The sequence below is a fragment of the Salmo salar genome, chromosome 03 (genome assembly GCF_965601325.2).
Source record: "Salmo salar chromosome 03, fSalSal1, whole genome shotgun sequence".
Taxonomy (NCBI): Eukaryota; Metazoa; Chordata; class Actinopteri; order Salmoniformes; family Salmonidae; genus Salmo; species Salmo salar.
Genome location: NC_138293.1, coordinates 70,713,836 through 70,734,203, shown reverse-complemented (window position 1 = coordinate 70,734,203; position 20,368 = coordinate 70,713,836). Strand labels below are relative to the sequence as shown.

Here is a 20,368-nt window from a genome sequence, read left to right as displayed (position 1 = left end):
ATATCATGCCCCATTCAATGGTAGAGTAAAATAAATAGGGTCTGTGGCCAGGCTGTCAGGGAAACTACTGGCCCTCATATCATAGTTAGGTTCAGAAGTTTTGTGATCCAGTGAGCCTAATCACTGGCGATGATGATTCTTTGTTGAAACCTTCCATCCTGTGTGACGAATGTCTTGTGACACAATACGCATATTTCAGCCATTTGCCCACAGCTAGGTTGCATTACAAATGTTCTATTAGTCGATGTCAGTTAGGATTCCAGTGTACTCATCTTATAGGTGTTAATACAAAGTTGTCAGTGAGTAATATAGCGCTGTGCACTTTACTCATATGAATAGTTTAAAAAAGACATCTGTTTAGTAAAGAATCATCAATGCATTCAAAACTCAAGCATTTCATAAAATTTCATAACACTTTAACTTGGCATTATTCCATCTGTATGCCGTGACATAGGTTGTTTCATTGATAAATCTAAATCAAATCAAATTTCATTTGTCACATGCGCCGAATACAACAGGTGTAGACCTTACCCTGAAATGCTTACTAACAAGCCCTTAACCAACAATGCAGTTTTAAGAAAATAGACTTAAGAAAATATTTACTAAATAAACTAAAGTAAAAAATAAAATCTATAAAAAAGTAACGCAATAAAATAACAATAATGAGGCTATATACAGAGGTTACCGGTACCAAGTCAATGTGTCTTGCTGTCACTCATGGGTTAAAGGGAGAAAATCCTTGCCTCAATAAGCCCTCAAAGTCAACCAAATCCCAGATTTCACAATCTTCCATATGCCACAATGACTCATTTCCAGAAGTTGGCTTTAAAACAGCTCTCTCCTCACAGTGGCAGACAAAGCGTCTCTCACAGCGGCAGATTCAAACTCACCACAGACAGAGAAGGAAGGAAAGAAAGAAAGAACTTGCAACTGGACTGACAAAGAGAGAAAGATATAACAATAAAATACTTTACAATACCTGTTACCAGCTAGATAACACCATTAGACTTTATTAGAGGATTTCTAGTAGGATCATCTGTAACTCCAAGATGAGCATCAGAATGTCAGCCAGCCTTGTCGTTGTGCTCCTGGCCCTCCTGACCATTACTGAGGGTGAGTTTATATTATTACCTACATCACTCTGACTCAATGCATTGACACCAATGGACATGAATATAATGGTTATGAGCAGTAGGATTACTATTTACCTTTATATACTGGACTGAATCTTGTATCTTATTGTACATACAAATAAATCTGCATATCTCTCTCTATATATGAAATATATACTGTATATATACTTTATATATGCCATTTAACTCATGCTTTTATCCAGAGAAACTTACAGTCATGCGTGGATGACTCTCTCTCTTTCCCTCTCTCTAACTAATCAAGTGTGTTTGTCATCCCGGTGGATGCCTGTGTATTCCTTCTACCCCTGACCCTTGACCTCTTACCTCTAACAGGGATGAGTCTGAGAGGCGTGGGGGCTGACCTGCGATGTCGCTGCATTGAGACAGAGAGCAGACGTATTGGTAAACTCATTAAGAAGGTGGAGATGTTCCCTCCCAGCTCCCACTGCAGAGACACTGAGATCATGTGAGTCCTGCTGTTTCCTGATTATAGTCCTATTACACTGGCAAATGTTTACTGTAAAATATGGCTATTATATGATGTTGACATTAAATGTGGTTACTATATAACGTTAACTTAAAAATATATAACTTCAATTAATCAGTCCTACTCCCTGACTACCATCCAATTTCACTAGTTAATGCTGACACTAAAATGTAGTTATTACCAGGTTTCATGATTGTCTGACTGTGCTGTGTGTCTGTCCTGCAGTGCCACTCTGAGCAACAGCGGTCAGGAGATTTGTCTGGATGTCAGCGCTCCTTGGGTCAAGAGGGTCATTGAGAAGATGCTGGCCAAGTAAGTACAATATAAACTCGTACGGCCTAAGGATGTAAACCGACCCGGTAAAACAACACAAATAGGATGACTGTCATTTAACAAAGAGTTTGATTGGACAAAATGATGTCATAAATACAGCATATACAGCAAATACAGCATGACTTGCTTCACCTGAGAGAAATATGTCTAGGTTCAAGTGACATTTTCTTAAATTTTCATTATCCTAAGCTTGGGGAATTTTCTTATCTAGCTTCACAAAAAGTTCTGAATCAACTTGACATTGTCGATTATATTGTAATAACATAATCTTTTATTTTCCTCAACAGCAACAAATGAAGAGGGGGAATCATTCCATGAATACTCTGGGATTCTGAACTGTTATAAGATACAAACCAAATAAGTATTTATAAGATTGATAGGCTGAATTCTATCATTTTCTATCCAGGTTGAAATACAGTACTAGATTTAGAGTGGCATGACTTTTTTAAGTGAATAGACAGTCGGTTTCTTATATACAACCAAGTACTATGTACTAAACTTATATTTTATTTTTATTTATTAAGTGTTTTTCTTTCATTGTTATAATCAAATTATGAGATTTACATGCATTCCGGTTGTATTGGAATGATTTCGTAATGAATAACGTCACATCCTACTTGACCCTCAAACGAATGTATTCATGCAAACCTCAGTATATTTATTGCTACATTTATTTTGTTGCATATTTATTCATATTAAACTGTTGGATCATGTTGAAACTTCCAATCTTATTCAATTACAATAAATGTGTAAAAAAAAAAAAAATCTTAAATCTGTCTCTCGCTGTCTCTATTTCCTGTATATAACCATTACTCCACTTCTAAAATGCAATCACAGCTTGCTGTTGCTAGCTAATTTGTCCTATTTAGCTAGCTTGCTGTTGCTAGCTAATTTGTCCTGGGATATAAACATTGAATTGTTATTTTACTTGAAATACACAAGGTCCTCTACTCCGACAATTAATCCACACATAAAACGGTCAACTGAATCGTTTCTAGTCATCTCTCCTCCCTCTAGGCTTTTTCTTCTCTTGACTTTATATTGCGATTGGCAACTATCATAAATTAGGTGCATTACCGCCACTGACCTTGTTCGTCTTTCAGTCACCCACGTGGGTATAACCAATGAGGAGATGGCACGTGGGTACCTGCTTCTATAAACCAATGAGGAGATGGGAGAGGCAGGACTTGCAGCGTGATCTGCTTCACAAATAGAACTGACTTCTATTTTAGCCCTTTGCAACGCAGACGCTCGTTGCGCGCATGAGCAGTGTGGGTGCAATAATTGAATAATATAGATTTCTAAATGTATTTTTAAATGCTTGCGCACGTGGCATGAGCGGTGTACTCAGCCTGTAAAGAAACATGATTTGCCCAAATGGTAAACTTAATCTTGAAGGCATCCACTTTGTCCCTCTGTTCAAATTGATTGTGCCCCCTCCCTTGCATTGACACATTGAGCAAATTCAGATGATCAAAAATATCCGCCAGATAGGCAAACCTGCACAAGCCATTCCTCACAGTCAAAATGTTCGAAGCTCATAAAAGCGACCCAAAAGTTTACCCTGGAAAGCCAGCGGACCTCTGCATGATAAAGCACCTGCTGGTGCTCCCTTCCCATATCCCTGCAGAAGGCCTGGAAACACCTGCTTTTCATGGAACTCTTTTGATATAGTTGATACACTTGATCACATTCTTGAGAGTGGCGTGGAGCTCAGGCATGATGTGGTTCCAAGCAGTGGTTCCACGTCACACTCGGTGCTCTCTCCAGGATCAGCTTTACTAATCCGTAGTGCTTTCCCGTCATGGCAGCTGCCCCATCAGTGGTCGGTACGCACCGATCCCAAGCCAGTCCCACGGAGCCCAGGTACATATCTATTGTGCTAAAGACAACCTCTGAGGTGGTGATGGGCAAATCAGCACTAAAAAGGAACTGCTCCTCAAAGTTATTATCCCAGGCGTGTCTGACATAGACCATTAGAATTGCATGGTTAGCCACATCTGTGGATTCATCAAGCTGCAGTGCGTAATGGCCATTTGCAGTATTGCACTATGATGTCTGACACGATATGTCCTCAGACATGTCCTGGAATCTCCTCCTCATGGTGTCATTGGATAGGGGTATGGTTTAAATTTGTTGGCGGCTGACTATCCCACGATTTCTGTGGACATATCAATCGCAGCAGGGAGTATGAGATCCTCTGCGCTGGTGTGGGCTTTTTTGCACTTAGCAATATGCTGGGCCACAAGGTAGGATGTGCAAAGTGACTTTTCTTGTACTGTGCATACCTTGTTCAATGAATCTTGTGAGGCCTCCAGATATTGACATTTCCTTTTAAAAAAGTCAGCTGTCTATCTTTATGGCTTGGATGCTTGGTGCCCAGATGCCTTTTCATTTTGGAAGGTTTCATGCTCTCATTAGCTAACTGTCAATGGTGTGCGTACTGGGAGCGAAGTCAGGTGCAGGAGAGCAGAGAGTTGTGAACAGGCACACACTTTATTTAGGCAGGAGAAACCAACAGACGGACGCCACTGCGTCGAAACCTCCATCCAATATGCCAAAGTGCAAAAACGCGCAAACAGTCACAATAATAAAGTACAAACAAATAAACATACCTCGTGAGTATAAAACACGGAATAAACGCATACCAGAAAATAGCGTGTCAAAAATGACACGTAACACGAAACAATCACACACAAAGACATGAGGGAGAACAGAGGAATAAATACATGTAGTGTGATTGGGGAATGAAAACCAGGTGTGCAGGGAACAAGACAAAATGAATGGATAAATGAAAAATGGACTGGCGCATAGGAAGGTTCCGGCCTTGGAGCGGGACTGGACGCCGTGTCTGGACTGGGCACCGGCGCAGAGGAGGGCTCCGGCCATGGAGCTGGGTTGGACGCCGTGCCTGGACTGGGCACCGGCGCAGAGGAAGGCTCCGGCCATGGAGCTGGACTGGACGCCGTGTCTGGACTGGGCACCGGCGCAGAGGAGGGCTCCGGCCATGGAGCTGGACTCAACGCCGCGCCTGGACTGGGCACTGGCGCAGAGGAAGGCTTCTGCCATGGAGCGGGACTGGACACCGTGCCTGGACTGGGCACCGGCGAAGAGGAAGGCTCCGGCCTTGGAGCGGGACTGGACGCCGTGCCTGGACTGGGCACCGGTGCAGAGGAAGGCTCCTGCCATGGAGCAGGAGTGGACGCTGTGCCTGGACTGGCCACCGGCGCAGAAGAAGGCTCCTGCCCTGGAGCTGGACTGGACGCCGGGGCTGGACTGAGCACCGACACAGAAGAAGGCTCCGGCCATGGAGAAGGACTGGACGCCGTGCCTGGACTGAGTACCAGCACAGAAGAAGGCTCTGGCCATGGAGCAGGACTGGACGCCGTGCCTGGACTGGCCACCGGTGCAGAGGAAGGCTCCTGCCCTGGAGCAGGACTGGACGCCTTGCCTGGAAGCTCCGGACCATTGACCGTCGCTGGAGCTTCCGGACGGTGAACCATCGCAGGAGGTTCCGGACCGTGGACCGTCGCAGGAAGCTCCGGACTGGGAACCGTCGCCGGAAGCTCCGGACCAGGAACCGTCGCCGGAAGCTTTGGACTGTGAATGCGCACTGGAGGCCTAGTGCGTAGAGCAGGTACAGGTGGCACCGGACTGGTGACACGCACTTCAGGGCGAGTGCGAGGAGCAGGCACAGGACATACCGGACTGGGGAGGCGCACTGGAGGCCTGATGTGTGGGGCCGGCATAGGTTGCACCGGACTGGTGACACGCTCTTCAGGGCGAGTGCGGGGAGCAGGCACAGGACGTACCAGACTGGGGACATGCCCTTCAGGGTGAGTGCGAGGAGGGGACACAGGACGTACCGGACTGGGGAGGCGCACTGGAGGCCAGAAGCGTGGAGCCGGCCCAGGTTGCACCAGACTGCTGACACGGACTTCAGGGCTAGTGCGGGGAGCTGGAACAGGACGTACCGGACTGGGGACATGCACTTCAGGGCGAGTGCGAGGAGGGGACACAGGATGTACCGGACTGGGGAGGCGCACTGGAGGCCAGATGCGTGAAACCGGTGCAGATGGCACCGGACTGGTGTCACGCTCTTCAGCACGCCTGTGCTGCAGCATTCTCATCGCTACCACCTCTCTCCAGAATATTTCATCAAATTCCTCCTCAGACTCCCAAACAGGATCTGGCACTCTCCGCTGCTCGACCGCCAGCTCTATGTGCCCCCCCCCCCCCCCCAAAAAAAAAAAAAAATCTTGGGGTTTCTGTGGCCGTGGTCCCCGGCGTCGTCGCTGTCCTTCCATGCTCCTTGGCGACTCCCGCCAAGGAAGGATCTCATTGCCTCCCATGATTTCCTCCCATGTCCAAAACACCTTCTCCTCCACGGCACGCTGCTTGGTCCTTGCGTGGTGGGATATTCTGTCACGATCGTGTGTAGAGACGGATCGAGGTGCAGCGTGATTGGAGTTCAACATCTTTATTTTTTGTGAAACTTAAAACAAACCAAGAAACAAACAACGACCGTGTAGTACTGAGTGCACCATGCACTCACTCAAAAACAATATCCCACAAAACACAGGTGGGAAAAAGGCTACCTAAATATGATCCCCAATCAGAGGCAACGATTACCAGCTGCCTCTAATTGAGAACAATACAACTCACCAACATAGAAGTACAATGACTAGAACACCCCCCTAGTCACGCTCTGACCTAAACACCATAGAGAACCAAGAGCTCTCTATGGTCAGGGCGTGACAGCAGTAGAGATGACCAGGGATGTTCTCTTGATAAGAGTGTGAATTACACAATTTTCCTATCCTGCTAAGCATTCAAAATGTAATGAGTACTTTTGGGTGTCAGGGAAATGTATGGGGTAAAAAGTACTTTATTTTCTTTAGGAATGTAGTGAAGTAAAAGTTGTCAAATACCCCAAAAAATGACTTAAGTAGTACTTTAAGTATTTTTACTTAAGTACTTTACACCACTGCTGTCACTCAGGAGTAAAATGGAGAAATACCCTGCCTCACTCAGCCAGTCAGTCAGCCAAATCCCAGATTTCACAATCTTCCATGTGCCATAATGACTCACTTCCAGAACTCGGCTTTAAAACATCTCTCCTCACAGCGGAAGATTCAAACTCGCCACAGACAGAGAAGGAAGAAGAGAAAGAAAGAGAACTCGCAACCGGACTGACAAAGAGAGAAAGATATAACAATACTTGTTACCAGCGAGATAACAACAGACTTTATTAGAGGATTTCTAGTAGGATCATCTGTAACTCCAAGATGAGCATCAGAATGTCAGCCAGCCTTGTCGTTGTGCTCCTGGCCCTCCTGACCATTACTGAGGGTGAGTTTATATTATTACCTACATCACTCTGACTCAATGCATTGACACCAATGGACATGAATATAATGGTTATGAGCAGTAGGATTACTATTTACCTTTATATACTGGACTGAATCTTGTATCTTATTGTACATACAACTCAATCTGTCCATCTGCATCTCTATTTATATATATATATAAATGCCATTTTAAAACACGCTTTTATCCAGATGACTCTCTCTTTCCCTCTCTCTAACTAATGAAGTGTGTTTGTCATCACGGTGGATGCCTGTGTATTCCTTCTACCCCTGACCCTTGACCTCTTACCTCTAACAGGAATGAGTCTGAGAGGCGTGGGAGCTGACCTGCGATGTCGCTGCATTGAGACAGAGAGCAGACGTATTGGTAAACTCATTAAGAAGGTGGAGATGTTCCCTCCCAGCTCCCACTGCAGAGACACTGAGATCATGTGAGTCCTGCTGTTTCCTGATTATAGTCCTATTACACTGGCAAACGCTTACTGTAAAATATGGCTATTATATGATGTTGACATTAAATGTGGTTACTATATAACGTTAACTTAAAAATATAGAACTTTAGTTAATCAGTTCTACTCCCTGACTACCATCCAATTTCACTAGTTAATGCTGACACTAAAATGTAGTTATTACCAGGTTTCATGATTGTCTGAATGTGCTGTGTGTCTGTCCTGCAGTGCCACTCTGAGCAACAGCGGTCAGGAGATTTGTCTGGATGCCAGCGCTCCTTGGGTCAAGAGGGTCATTGAGAAGATGCTGGCCAAGTAAGTACTAGATAGGCTGTATGAGTTTAAGGATGTAAACCGACCGGTTAACACCACACAGATAGGATGACTGTTAAATGACAGAGAGTTTGACTGGACAAAATAATGTCATAAATACAGCAGAGCATGATTTGCTTCACCTGACTAGGTTCAAATGACATTTTCTTTCATCTTTAATTATCCCGAGCTTGGGGAATTTTCTTGTCCAGCTTCACACAAAGTTCTGAATCAACTTCACATGGGCAATTATATTGTAATAACATAATCTTTTATTTTCCTCAACAGCAACAAATGAAGAGGGGGAATCATTCCATGAATACTCTGGGATTCTGAACTGTTATAAGATACAAACCAAATAAGTATTTATAAGATTGATAGGCTGAATTCTATCATTTTCTATCCAGGTTGAAATACAGTACTAGATTTAGAGTGGCATGAGACTTTTTTAAGTGAATAGACAGTCGGTTTCTTATATACAACCAAGTACTATGTACTAAACTTATATTTTATTTTTATTTATAAAGTGTTTTTATTTTGTTGAGATTTACATACATTCCAGTTGTATTGGAATGATTTCGTAATGAACAACATCACATCCTACTTGACCCTCAAATGTATTTATACAAACCTCAGTATATTTATTGATATATTTATTTAATTGCCTATTTATTCATATGAAACTGTTGAATCATGTTGAAACTTCCACTTTAATTCAATACAATAAATGTGTGAAAAAATCCTCTGAAATCTGTCTCTCGCTGTCTCTATTTCCTGATTATAACCATTACTCCACTTCTAAAATTCAATCACAGCTTTTTACAACAACTTATGACACTTTTCCCTGAAGCAAGGGAGGGTAGAGCATTGTAACAACAATACTAACAAGCAATCATTCAGTAAAAATAAGGACATCTCACAGTAAACCAAACGTTGGATTTCCATTTGACAGGAAAAGGGTAGTTCATTGTTGCCTGTTGTACACAGTGGCCTATGAGCTTGGCTTGGATACAAGTCACTTTAGACTACCCCATTCCAGAGTGGATGATTGTACTTTGATTTGATGTTATTTGAGAAGATTCAGAACTCATCAACAAAAATATTTTGCTCGATGAAACTTCTATAACAGACAAATTGATGCAACGTATCACAGAGCTCACATTTTTAAATATCTGGCAGTGGAGCTTGGCGCTCTTTTGGTCATTACATGATCATAAGGTACATGTGTTTTAAATTCCTTATCAACCACTATGTGATCTACATCTCATGGATTCAATGCTGTACTGGCAACAGAAGAGACGCACTGACAAGGTGAAGACGGTGTAGACTCCAGGTGAAGACGGTGTAGACTCCAGGTGAAGACGGTGTAGACTCCAGGTGAAGACGGTGTAGACTCCAGGTGAAGACAGTGTAGACTCCAGGTGAAGACGGTGTAGACTCCAGGTGAAGATGTTGTAGAATCCAGGTGAAGACGGTGTAGACTCCAGGTGAAGACAGTGTAGACTCCAGGTGAAGACAGTGTAGACTCCAGGTGAAGACGGTGTAGACTCCAGGTGAAGACGTTGTAGACTCCAGGTGAAGACGGTGTAGAATCCAGGTGAAGACGGTGTAGACTCCAGGTGAAGACGGTGTAGAATCCAGGTGAAGACGGTGTAGACTCCAGGTGAAGACGGTGTAGACTCCAGGTGAAGACGTTGTAGACTCCAGGTGAAGACGGTGTAGACTCCAGGTGAAGATGTTGTAGAATCCAGGTGAAGACGGTGTAGACTCCAGGTGAAGACGGTGTAGACTCCAGGTGAAGACGGTGTAGAATCCAGGTGAAGACAGTGTAGAATCCAGGTGAAGACGGTGTAGACTCCAGGTGAAGACGGTGTAGACTCCAGGTGAAGACGGTGTAGACTCCAGGTGAAGACAGTGTAGAATCCAGGTGAAGACGTTGTAGACTCCAGGTGAAGACGGTGTAGAATCCAGGTGAAGACAGTGTAGAATCCAGGTGAAGACGGTGTAGACTCCAGGTGAAGATGGTGTAGACTCCAGGTGAAGACGGTGTAGACTCCAGGTGAAGACGGTGTAGACTCCAGGTGAAGACAGTGTAGATACACAGCTTAGTACTATAAGTGTTTTTGAATCAGCTGCAATATACAACTTCAAGGAACTTAAAGTTCCCAAGACCTTTAGTATCCTAATGTAACCGAGTTGAGGTTGCTAAACTCACTACTGAAGTTAAATTATTGTTTTTGGTGGCGTAGCTGGTTAAAGATGTTTCAAGAGGGCGGTGATGTGCGTTTGCAAGACAGAGGACGGGAAATCTAGTCTCAGTGCGAGCTGGTGAGCCAAGAGGCTATGCTGTTGAAGCAGCAGCGTGTGGCCGGGTACACTAACAGGACTTACCTTGTGCGAGTCGTGTGGACACATTTGTATTAGTCCAGCTTGTAACTCTCTTGTAAACTTGCTAAGCACAGTATGAATACATGGAGAAATTTGGTCTAGCTCAGGGAGGAGGAGTACAGCACACTCCTATTCATAAGATCATTTTGAAAGTTAAGACTAAGAAAATGTACAGTACACATGGCTAGGCGTTTCCCCTAATACCATGCTATCCACTCACCTAAGGGTTAGGTTAGCAGTGAGTTTGATTAGGGTTAGGTTTAAAATCAGATTTTAAGAAGATAAATTGTAGAATTACGCAGGGTTTATGACTTTGTGGCTGTGGTAACTAGTGACAAACATGCTAGAAGTGGCTAATGCCTAGGAATGCTAGTCCCGGATGTTGAGTATTGTGTTCAGCCAATCAGGTTGCAGCAGTTTGTTGTTTACGCCTGGCTAACCTAACAAAGCATGTGTAAAAGATAACGCCTGAGGGAGTTCAGAGGGAAATAAAACTATACTACTTGACCAAAGTTTCCAGAAGTGGAATTATTTTGATTTGTTGTGTATCCGCCGCCCAGAGAAAGCGCACACTTTGAGTCACACGGCACGGGGCTCAACCTGTGGTGTGCTTGGCTCTCTGGAGCCGCTAAAAGGTGTGATCAGTGGGGTAGTGTTGAGTGTAAAAGGGGTGATCAGTGGGGTAGTGTTGAGTGTAAAAGGGGTGATCAGTGGTGTAGCGTTGAGTGTAAAAGGGGTGATCAGTGGGGTAGCGTTGAGTGTAAAAGGGGTGATCAGTGGGGTAGCGTTGAGTGTAAAAGGGGTGATCAGTGGGGTAGCGTTGAGTGTAAAAGGGGTGATCAGTGGGGTAGCGTTGAGTGTAAAAGGGGTGATCAGTGGGGTAGAGTTGAGTGTAAAAGGAGTGATCAGTGGGGCAGCGTTGAGTGTAAAAGGGGTGATCAGTGGGGTAGCGTTGAGTGTAAAAGGGGTGATCAGTGGGGTAGCGTTGAGTGTAAAAGGGGTGATCAGTAGGGTAGCGTTGAGTGTAAAAGGGGTGATCAGTGGGGTAGCGTTGAGTGTAAAAGGGGTGATCAGTGGGGTAGCGTTGAGTGTAAAAGGGGTGATCAGTGGGGTAGCGTTGAGTGTAAAAGGGGTGATCAGTGGGGCAGCGTTGAGTGTAAAAGGGGTGATCAGTGGGGTAGCGTTGAGTGTAAAAGGGGTGATCAGTGGGGCAGCGTTGAGTGTAAAAGGGGTGATCAGTGGGGTAGCGTTGAGTGTAAAAGGGGTGATCAGTGGGGCAGCGTTGAGTGTAAAAGGGGTGATCAGTGGGGTAGCGTTGAGTGTAAAAGGGGTGATCAGTGGGGTAGCGTTGAGTGTAAAAGGGGTGATCAGTGGGGTAGCGTTGAGTGTAAAAGGGGTGATCAGTGGGGCAGCGTTGAGTGTAAAAGGGGTGATCAGTGGGGCAGCGTTGAGTGTAAAAGGGGTGATCAGTGGGGTAGCGTTGAGTGTAAAAGGGGTGATCAGTGGGGTAGCGTTGAGTGTAAAAGGGGTGATCAGTGGGATAGCGTTGAGTGTAAAAGGAGTGATCAGTGGGGCAGCGTTGAGTGTAAAAGGAGTGATCAGTGGGGTAGCGTTGAGTGTAAAAGGGGTGATCAGTGGGGCAGCGTTGAGTGTAAAAGGGGTGATCAGTGGGGTAGCGTTGAGTGTAAAAGGGGTGATCAGTGGGGTAGCGTTGAGTGTAAAAGGGGTGATCAGTGGGGTAGCGTTGAGTGTAAAAGGGGTGATCAGTGGGGTAGCGTTGAGTGTAAAAGGGGTGATCAGTGGGGTAGCGTTGAGTGTAAAAGGGGTGATCAGTGGGGTAGCGTTGAGTGTAAAAGGGGTGATCAGTGGGGCAGCGTTGAGTGTAAAAGGGGTGATCAGTGGGGTAGCGTTGAGTGTAAAAGGGGTGATCAGTGGGGTAGTGTTGAGTGTAAAAGGGGTGATCAGTGGGGTAGCGTTGAGTGTAAAAGGGGTGATCAGTGGGGCAGCGTTGAGTGTAAAAGGAGTGATCAGTGGGGTAGCGTTGAGTGTGAAAGGGGTGATCAGTGTTGAGGTGGATCAAATGAAAAGGAATATTTGTGATGGCCGCAGTTTGGTGAAACATAGACCCGGTGGCAATGGCGAGACTTAGAATGCCCTGTCTGTCTTGTTGACCTTTGACACAGAGTTTGTTCCTGATAATGTCAGGTTAGGTTATATTTTCTATTCTGTGAGGACCTATGTTCCAAACTCGCTTCTGTGCCTTTGGTGCCAAGGACTCGGACACGTTGCAGCAGTTTGTAGAACGGAGATCCCACGATGTGAGAGGGCATAGTCAGAGGGAGAGTACAGTTGGGATAGAGAAAGCACTGTGTTAACTGTAGGGGTGTACATAAGCTGAAGAACAAACGCACATCCAGGTACTTTCTGCAAGTGCTGGAAAACCGAAAGGAAAACACTGCTCATGCTCCCAGGTGATATTTATTTTATTTTATAACATCCGGCATCCATGCAGCTTGGGATCCGAAGTGCCTTGTGTGAGAGAGAGAGGTTCAGATTGCCAGAGTTGGAGTGGGGCAGAAAGTTTCCTATAATGAGGCAGTGAAGAGAGTAGAAGATAGCCCAATGGTGAGTGAGTCAACTGGGAGGTCTCCAGTGTGTAGGTCTGAAGAGAGAGAGCCAGAGAGTATACGTTTTAGTAAGGTTGGATTTCTTGCATTTATAGCCATGGTGATCAACTGCACTGCACTGATGGAGCAGAAATCACAGAGATAGATGTGGTAGTTGCAGCAGCAGATAAACATTTGGGCATGAGAGATTTTAGTGCAGAAGATCTACAGGGAGGAGGTGAGGGCTCTAGCGGAGTGGTGTCAGGAAAATAACCTCCTTCAATGTCAACCAAACAAAGGAGCTGATTGTGACTTCAGGAAACAGCAGAGGGAGCACACCCCCATCCACATCGACAGGACAGCAGAGGAGAAGGTAAAAAGCTTCAATGTCCTCTGCGTACACATCACTGAATATCTGAAATGGTCCATCACACAGACAGTGTGGTGAAGAAGGCGCAACAGTACGTCTTCAACCTCAGGAGACTGAAGAAATTTGGCTAGGACCCTAAGACTCTCACAAACTTCTACAGATGGACCATTGAGAGCATCCTGTTGGGCTGTATTACAGCCTGGTACAGCAACTACACCGTCCGCAACCGCAGGGCTGTCCAGAGGGTGGTGCGGTCTGCCCAACTCATCACCGGGGGCAAACTGCCTGCCCTCCAGGACATCTACAGCATACGGTGTCACAGTAAGGCCAAGAAGATCACTAAGGACCTCGGCCATCCGAGCCATATCCTGTTCACCCTGCTACTGTTGTAACGTCTTGTCTGTAGTGTGGCCGAAAGAAGGTTATTGGGGTCGAGAGCCAGACCCTGTCACTCGGTGCGAACACCGGCGCCTCACTGCGGTGGCGGTCAGCACTCCTTTTCTGCCTAGCACTGGCCTCCTTCAGTGAGTCCTGTACTGCTTTCCAGGTCTCCTTGGAGTGCTGAACCCAGTCCTCCACCGCAGGAGCCTCGGTCTGGCTCTGGTGCCATGGGGCCAGGACCGGCTGGTACCCTAGCACACACTGGAAGGGTGACATGTTAGTAGAGGAGTGGCGAAGTGAGTTCTGGGCTAACTCTGCCCAAGGAATATACCTCGCCCACTCCCCTGGCCGGTCCCGGCAATACGACCTCAGGAACCTGCCCACCTCCTGGTTCACCCTCTCCGCCTGCCCATTGCTCTCGGGGTGATAACCGGAGGTTAAACTGACCGAGACCCCCAGCCGCTCCATAAACGCCTTCCAGACCCTGGATGTGAACTGGGAACCCCGATCAGAGACAATATCCTCCGGCACCCCGTAGTGCCGGAAGACGTGGGTAAATAGGGCCTCCGCAGTCTGCAGGGCCGTAGGGAGACCGGGCAAGGGGAGGAGACGGCAGGACTTAGAAAACCGATCCACAACCACCAGAATCGCAGTGTTCCCCTGAGAGGGGGGAAGATCTGTCAGGAAGTCGATAGACAGGTGCGACCATGGCCGTTGCGGAACGGGGAGGGGCTGTAACTTCCCTCTCGGTAAATGCCTAGGAGCCTTACTCTGGGCACACACCGAACAGGAAGAGACATATGACCTCACGTCCTTAGCCAAGGTGGGCCACCAATACTTCCCCCTTAGACTCCGCCCTGTCCTCTCTACACCAGGATGACCCGCCGCAGGTAGCGTGTGCGCCCACCGAATCAACCGATCGCGAACATCGAGCGGCACATACATGCGCCCCACGGGCACCTGCGCAGGCGCAGGATCCAACACCAGTGCCCGCTCGATGTCCGCGTCCACCTCCCACACCACTGGTGCCACCAGCCTAGACGCTGGAATGATGGGAGTTGGATCGATGGGGCGGTCATCCGTGTCATACAGACGGGACAGCGCGTCGGCTTTAGTATTAAGGGAACCCGGTCTATATGAGATGGTAAACCTAAACCGGGCGAAGAACATGGCCCACCTTCCCTGACGTGGATTCAGTCTCCTCGCTGCCCGGATGTACTCCAGGTTTCGGTGGTCGGTCCAGATGAGAAAGGGGTGCTTAGCCCCCTCAAGCCAGTGTCGCCACACCCTCAAGGCTTTGACTACCGCTAGCAACTCCCTGTCCCCCACATCGTAGTTACGCTCCGCCGAACTGAGCTTCCCTGAGAAGAAAGCGCAGGGGCGGAGTTTCGGTGGCGCACCCGAGCGCTGTGATAGCACGGCACCCACCCCAGCCTCGGATGCGTCCACCTCTACTACGAACGCTAAAGACGGGTCCGGGTGCGCCAACACGGGCGCGTCGGTGAACAGGGTCTTCAACTTCTTGAAGGCTCCGTCCGCCTCCGTCGACCATCTCAAACGCGCCGGCCCCCCCTTCAGCAGTGAGGTAATGGGAGCCGCTACCTGGCCAAACCCCCGGATAAACCTCCGGTAGTAGTTGGCAAAGCCCAAGAACCGCTGCACTTCCTTCACCGTGGTTGGAGTCGGCCAATTACGCACGGCCTTAACGCGGTCACACTCCATCACCACCCCCGTGGTGGAAATGCGATAACCCAGAAAGGAGACGGCTCGTTTGAAAAACTCACACTTCTCAGCCTTAACGTATAGGTCATGCTCCAGCAGTCTACCAAGCACCTTGCGCACCAGGGACACATGCGCGGAGCGGGTGGCGGAATATATCAGAATGTCATCGATATAGACAATCACGCCCTGCCCGTGCAGGTCCCTGAGAATCTCGTCAACAAAGGATTGAAAGACGGCTGGAGCATTTTTCAACCCATACGGCATGACGAGGTACTCATAATGGCCTGATGTGGTACTAAAGGCGGTTTTCCACTCATCTCCCTTCTTGATACGCACCAGGTTATACGCGCTCCTGAGATCCAATTTTGTGAAGAACTGTGCTCCGTGAAATGATTCCACCGCCGTAGCGATAAGAGGTAGTGGGTAACTAAACCCCACCGTGATCGCGTTTAGACCTCTATAATCAATGCACGGACGCAGACCTCCCTCCTTTTTCTTCACAAAAAAGAAACTCGAGGAAGCGGGTGAGATGGAGGGCCGAATGTACCCCTGTCCCAAGGATTCCGTGACGTATGTCTCCATAGCCGCCGTCTCCTCTTGTGACAAGGGGTACACGTGACTCCTGGGAAGCGCAGCGTTAACCTGGAGATCTATCGCACAATCCCCTTGTCGATGAGGTGGTAATTTAGTCGCTCTCTTTTTACAAAAAGCGATCGCCAAATTGGCGTATTCAGGGGGAATGCGCACGGTGGACACCTGGTCTGGACTCTCCACCGACGTGGCACCTATGGAAACTCCTAGACACCTCCCTGAACACTCCTCCGACCACCCCTGGAGAACCCCCTGTTTCCATGAAATGAGGGGATTGTGACCAGCCAGCCAGGGGACCCCCAGCACCACTGGAAACGCAGGTGAATCAATAAGGAAAAAGTTAATGCTTTCCTTATGATTCCCCAGCGTTACCATGTCCAGCGGCACCGTAGACTCCCTGACTAGCCCTGACCCTAATGGTCGGCTATCTAAGGAGTGCACGGGGAAGGGGGAATCTATCGGCACCCGTGGAATGCCCAGCTTAATGGCAAGTCCACGGTCCATAAAGTTCCCAGCTGCGCCTGAATCGACTAGCGCCCTATGCTGGGAAGAGGGAAAAAATTTAGAAAATGAAACACATGACCAACAGGGGGTTCTGGGCGAATCTGGTGCTGACTCACCTGAGGTGACCGAGAAGTGTTCTGCCTGCCTTCTCGACTCCCAGACTGGCTCCTCCAGCACCGGTCGGCCGTGTGTCCTCTCCGACCACAGCTGGTGCAGGAGGAGCCACCTCCTCCGGTGCCCCTTGGCACGGCCCCCCCTACCTCCATAGGGGTAGGGGCGGGGGTGCACGGGGGTGGAACGGGCAGGACCCTCTCCGAACGCCCGCGGGCAGCCAGCAAATTGTCCAACCGTATGGACATGTCAATGAGTTCGTCCAGGGATAGATTGGTGTCCCTACAGGCCAGCTCCCTGCGGACGTCCGCCCGGAGACTACACCGGTAGTGGTCTATGAGGGCCCTGTCATTCCACCCCGCTCCAGCAGCCAAGGTCCTAAACTCCAGCGCGAAGTCTTGAGCGCTCCTCGTCTCCTGCCTGAGGTGGAACAGCCGTTCACCCGCCGCTCTACCTTCGGGGGGGGTGGTCGAAAACAGCCCGAAAGCGGCGGGTGAACTCTGGGTAGTGGTCCCTCGCCAAGTCTGGAGCGTTCCGCCGCATTAGCCCACTCCAGAGCTCGGCCCGTCAGGCAGGAAACGAGGGCACTTACGCTCTCCTCTCCTGTAGGAGCAGGTCTGACGGTGGCCAGGTACAACTCTAGCTGGAGAAGAAACCCCTTGCACCCAGCCGCCGTCCCATCGTACTCCCTCGGGAGTGCCAGGCGAAGCGCGCCAGAGCCAGACGTCGTAGGAGGAGGAGATGGTTGTATCGGGGGGGGTGTAGGTGGAGAGAGGATACCACTCCTCTCCCATCGGTCCATCCTCTCCATCATCTGGTCCATGGCGGATCCGATGCGATGCAGGACCGATGTATTGTGCTGGACACGTTCCTCCATTGAGGGTAGTCGAGTGCCCGCTGCTCCCGCTGATTCCATGCTCCTTCTGGTGGTGCGGGATTCTGTAACGTCTTGTCTGTAGTGTGGCGGAAAGAAGCGCAGGAAGCAGCGAACACTGTGTGGTAATTTTAATGGAACCACCTGTACAAAATAAAAGGTCTCCCAACAACAGGGAAAAATACAATAGACAAGCACAGTCGAACAAACGCAGTCGACACACAGAAAAACAATCCCGCACAATAGGGTGCGGGCCAGCTGAACTAAATAGCCCTCTTAATTGCCTAACTCAGGGCAGGTGAGAAAACATAAAAAAAGGGAAAAACAAAAAGGGAATCGGTGGTAGCTAATAGGCCGGTGACGACGACCGCCGAGCGCCACCCGAGCAGGAGGGGGCGCCACCGTCGGTAGGAATCGTGACAACTGTCTAGAAGGCAGGGTCAGTATACTGTAGGTGCATCAAAGCTGGGACTGAGATACTGAAAAACAGCTTCTATCTTAAGGCCATCAGACTGTTTAATAGGTCACCACTAGCCGGCATACACCCAGTACCCTGCCCTGAACTGTCACTGTCACTAGCCGGCTACCACCCGGTACTAATAGAGACTGCTGCCCTATGTACATAGTCATGGAACACTGGTCACTTTAATAATGTTTACATACTGTTTTACCAACTTCATATGTACAGTTGAAGTCGGAAGTTTACATACACTTAGGTTAGAGTCATTAAAACTAGTTTTTCAACCACTCCACAAATTCTTTGTTAACAAACTATAGTTTTGGCAAGTCGGTTAGGACATCTACTTTGTGCATGACACAAGTAATTTTACCAACAATTGTTTACAGACAAATTATTTCACTTATCACTCACTGTATCACAGTTCCAGTGGGTAAGAAGTTTACATACACTAAGTTAACTGTGCCTTTAAACAGTTTGGAAAATTCCAGAAAATGATGTCATGGCTTTAAGAAGCTTCTGATAGGCTAATTGACATCATTTGCATCAATTGGAAGTGTACATGTGGATGTATTTCAAGGTCTACCTTCAAACTCAGTGCCTCTTTGCTTGACATCATGGGAAAATCAAAAGAAATTAGCCAAGACCTCAGAATGCAAGTACGCAAGTAGGCAAGTATAAACACCATGGGACCACGCAGCCATCATACCGCTCAGGAAGGAGACGCGTTCTGTCTTCTAGAGATGAATGTACTTTGGTGCGAAAAGTGCAAATAAATCCCAGAACAACAGCAACGGACCTTGTGAAGATGCTGGAGGAAACAGGTACAAAAGTATCTATATCCACAGTAAAACGAGTCCTATATCGACATAATCTGAAAGGCCGCTCAGCAAGGAAGAAGCCACTGCTACAAAACCGCCATAAAAAAAGCCAGACTATGGTTTGCAACTGCACATGGGGACAAGGATCGTACTTTTTGGAGAAATGTCCTCTGGTCTGATGAAACAAAAATAGAACTGTTTGGCCATAATGACCATTGTTATGTTTGGAGGAAAAAGGGGGAGGCTTGCAAGCTGAAGAATACCATCCCAACCGTGAAGCATGGGTGTGGCAGCATCATGTTGTGGGGGTGCTTTACTGCAGGAGGGACTGGTGTACTTCACAAAATAGATGGCATCATGAGGATGGAAAATGATGTGGATATATTGAAGCAACATCTCAAGACATCAATCAGGAAGTTAAAGCTTGGTCGCAAATGGGTCTTCCAAATGGACAATGACCCCAAGCATACTTCCAAAGTTGTGGGAAAATGGCTTAAGGACAACAAAGTCAAGGTATTGGAGTGGCCATCACAAAGCCCTGACCTCAATCCTATAGAAAATGTGTGGGTAGAACTGAAAAAGCGTGTGTGAGCAAGGAGGCGTTCAAACCTGATTCAGTCACACCAGCTCTGTCAGGAGGAATGGGCCAAAATTTACCCAACTTATTGTGGGAAGCTTGTGGAAGGCTACCCAAAACATTTGACCCAAGTTAAACAATTTAAAGGCAATGCTACCAAATACTAATTGAGTGTATGTAAACTTCTGACCCACTGGGAATGTGATGAAAGAAATAAAAGCTGAAATAAATAATTCTCTCTACTATTATTCTGACATTTCACATTCTTAAAATAAAGTGGTGATCCTAACTGACCTAAGACAGGGAATTTCTACTAGGACTAAATGTCAGGAATTGTGAAAAACTGAGTTTAAATGTATTTGGATAAGGTGTATGTAAACTTCCGACTTCAACTGTATTCTAGTCAAGGCCTATCTTATTTAACTATTGGTTTACATATACTATCCATAATGTCTATACATCCCATCATATCTACATGTAGATTTATATTCCGGACTCTGACATTGCTCGTCCTAATATTTACGTATTTCTTAATTTGATTATTTTACTTTAGATTTTGTGTGTTGTATTTTGTATTGTCAGATATTACTTTACTGTTGAAGCTAGGAACATAAGCACTTCGGTACACCCGCAATAACATCAGCTAAATATGTGTATGCGACCAATAACATCAGCTAAATATGTGTACATGACCAATAACATCAGCTAAATATGTGTATGTGACCAATAACATCAGCTAAATATGTGTACGCGACCAATAACATCAGCTAAATATGTGTATGTGACCAATAACATCAGCTAAATATGTGTACGCGACCAATAACATCAGCTAAATATGTGTATGTGACCAATAGCATCAGCTAAATATGTGTATGTGACCAAT

The 20,368-nt window shown here is 47.1% G+C and overlaps 2 protein-coding genes across 2 annotated transcripts; both read left to right on the top strand.

Annotated features, from left to right (window-relative positions):
* The first annotated feature begins 844 nt into the window (after window positions 1–844).
* Window positions 845–2,704, top strand: mip2a (Macrophage inflammatory protein 2-alpha). Its single transcript, NM_001141422.2, is given in 4 exon segments — window positions 845–1,113; window positions 1,467–1,599; window positions 1,846–1,932; window positions 2,241–2,704. Coding segments are annotated over 4 exon segments (294 nt in total). The 5' UTR covers window positions 845–1,049; the 3' UTR covers window positions 2,251–2,704.
* A 4,396-nt stretch (window positions 2,705–7,100) lies between these two features.
* Window positions 7,101–8,827, top strand: LOC106601371 (interleukin-8-like). The gene is made up of 4 exons (XM_014193548.3): window positions 7,101–7,305; window positions 7,621–7,753; window positions 8,000–8,086; window positions 8,372–8,827. Exons 1-4 carry the CDS (start codon window positions 7,242–7,244, stop codon window positions 8,379–8,381), a joined length of 294 nt encoding a protein of 97 aa, XP_014049023.1. The 5' UTR covers window positions 7,101–7,241; the 3' UTR covers window positions 8,382–8,827.
* Window positions 8,828–20,368: the final 11,541 nt, after the last annotated feature.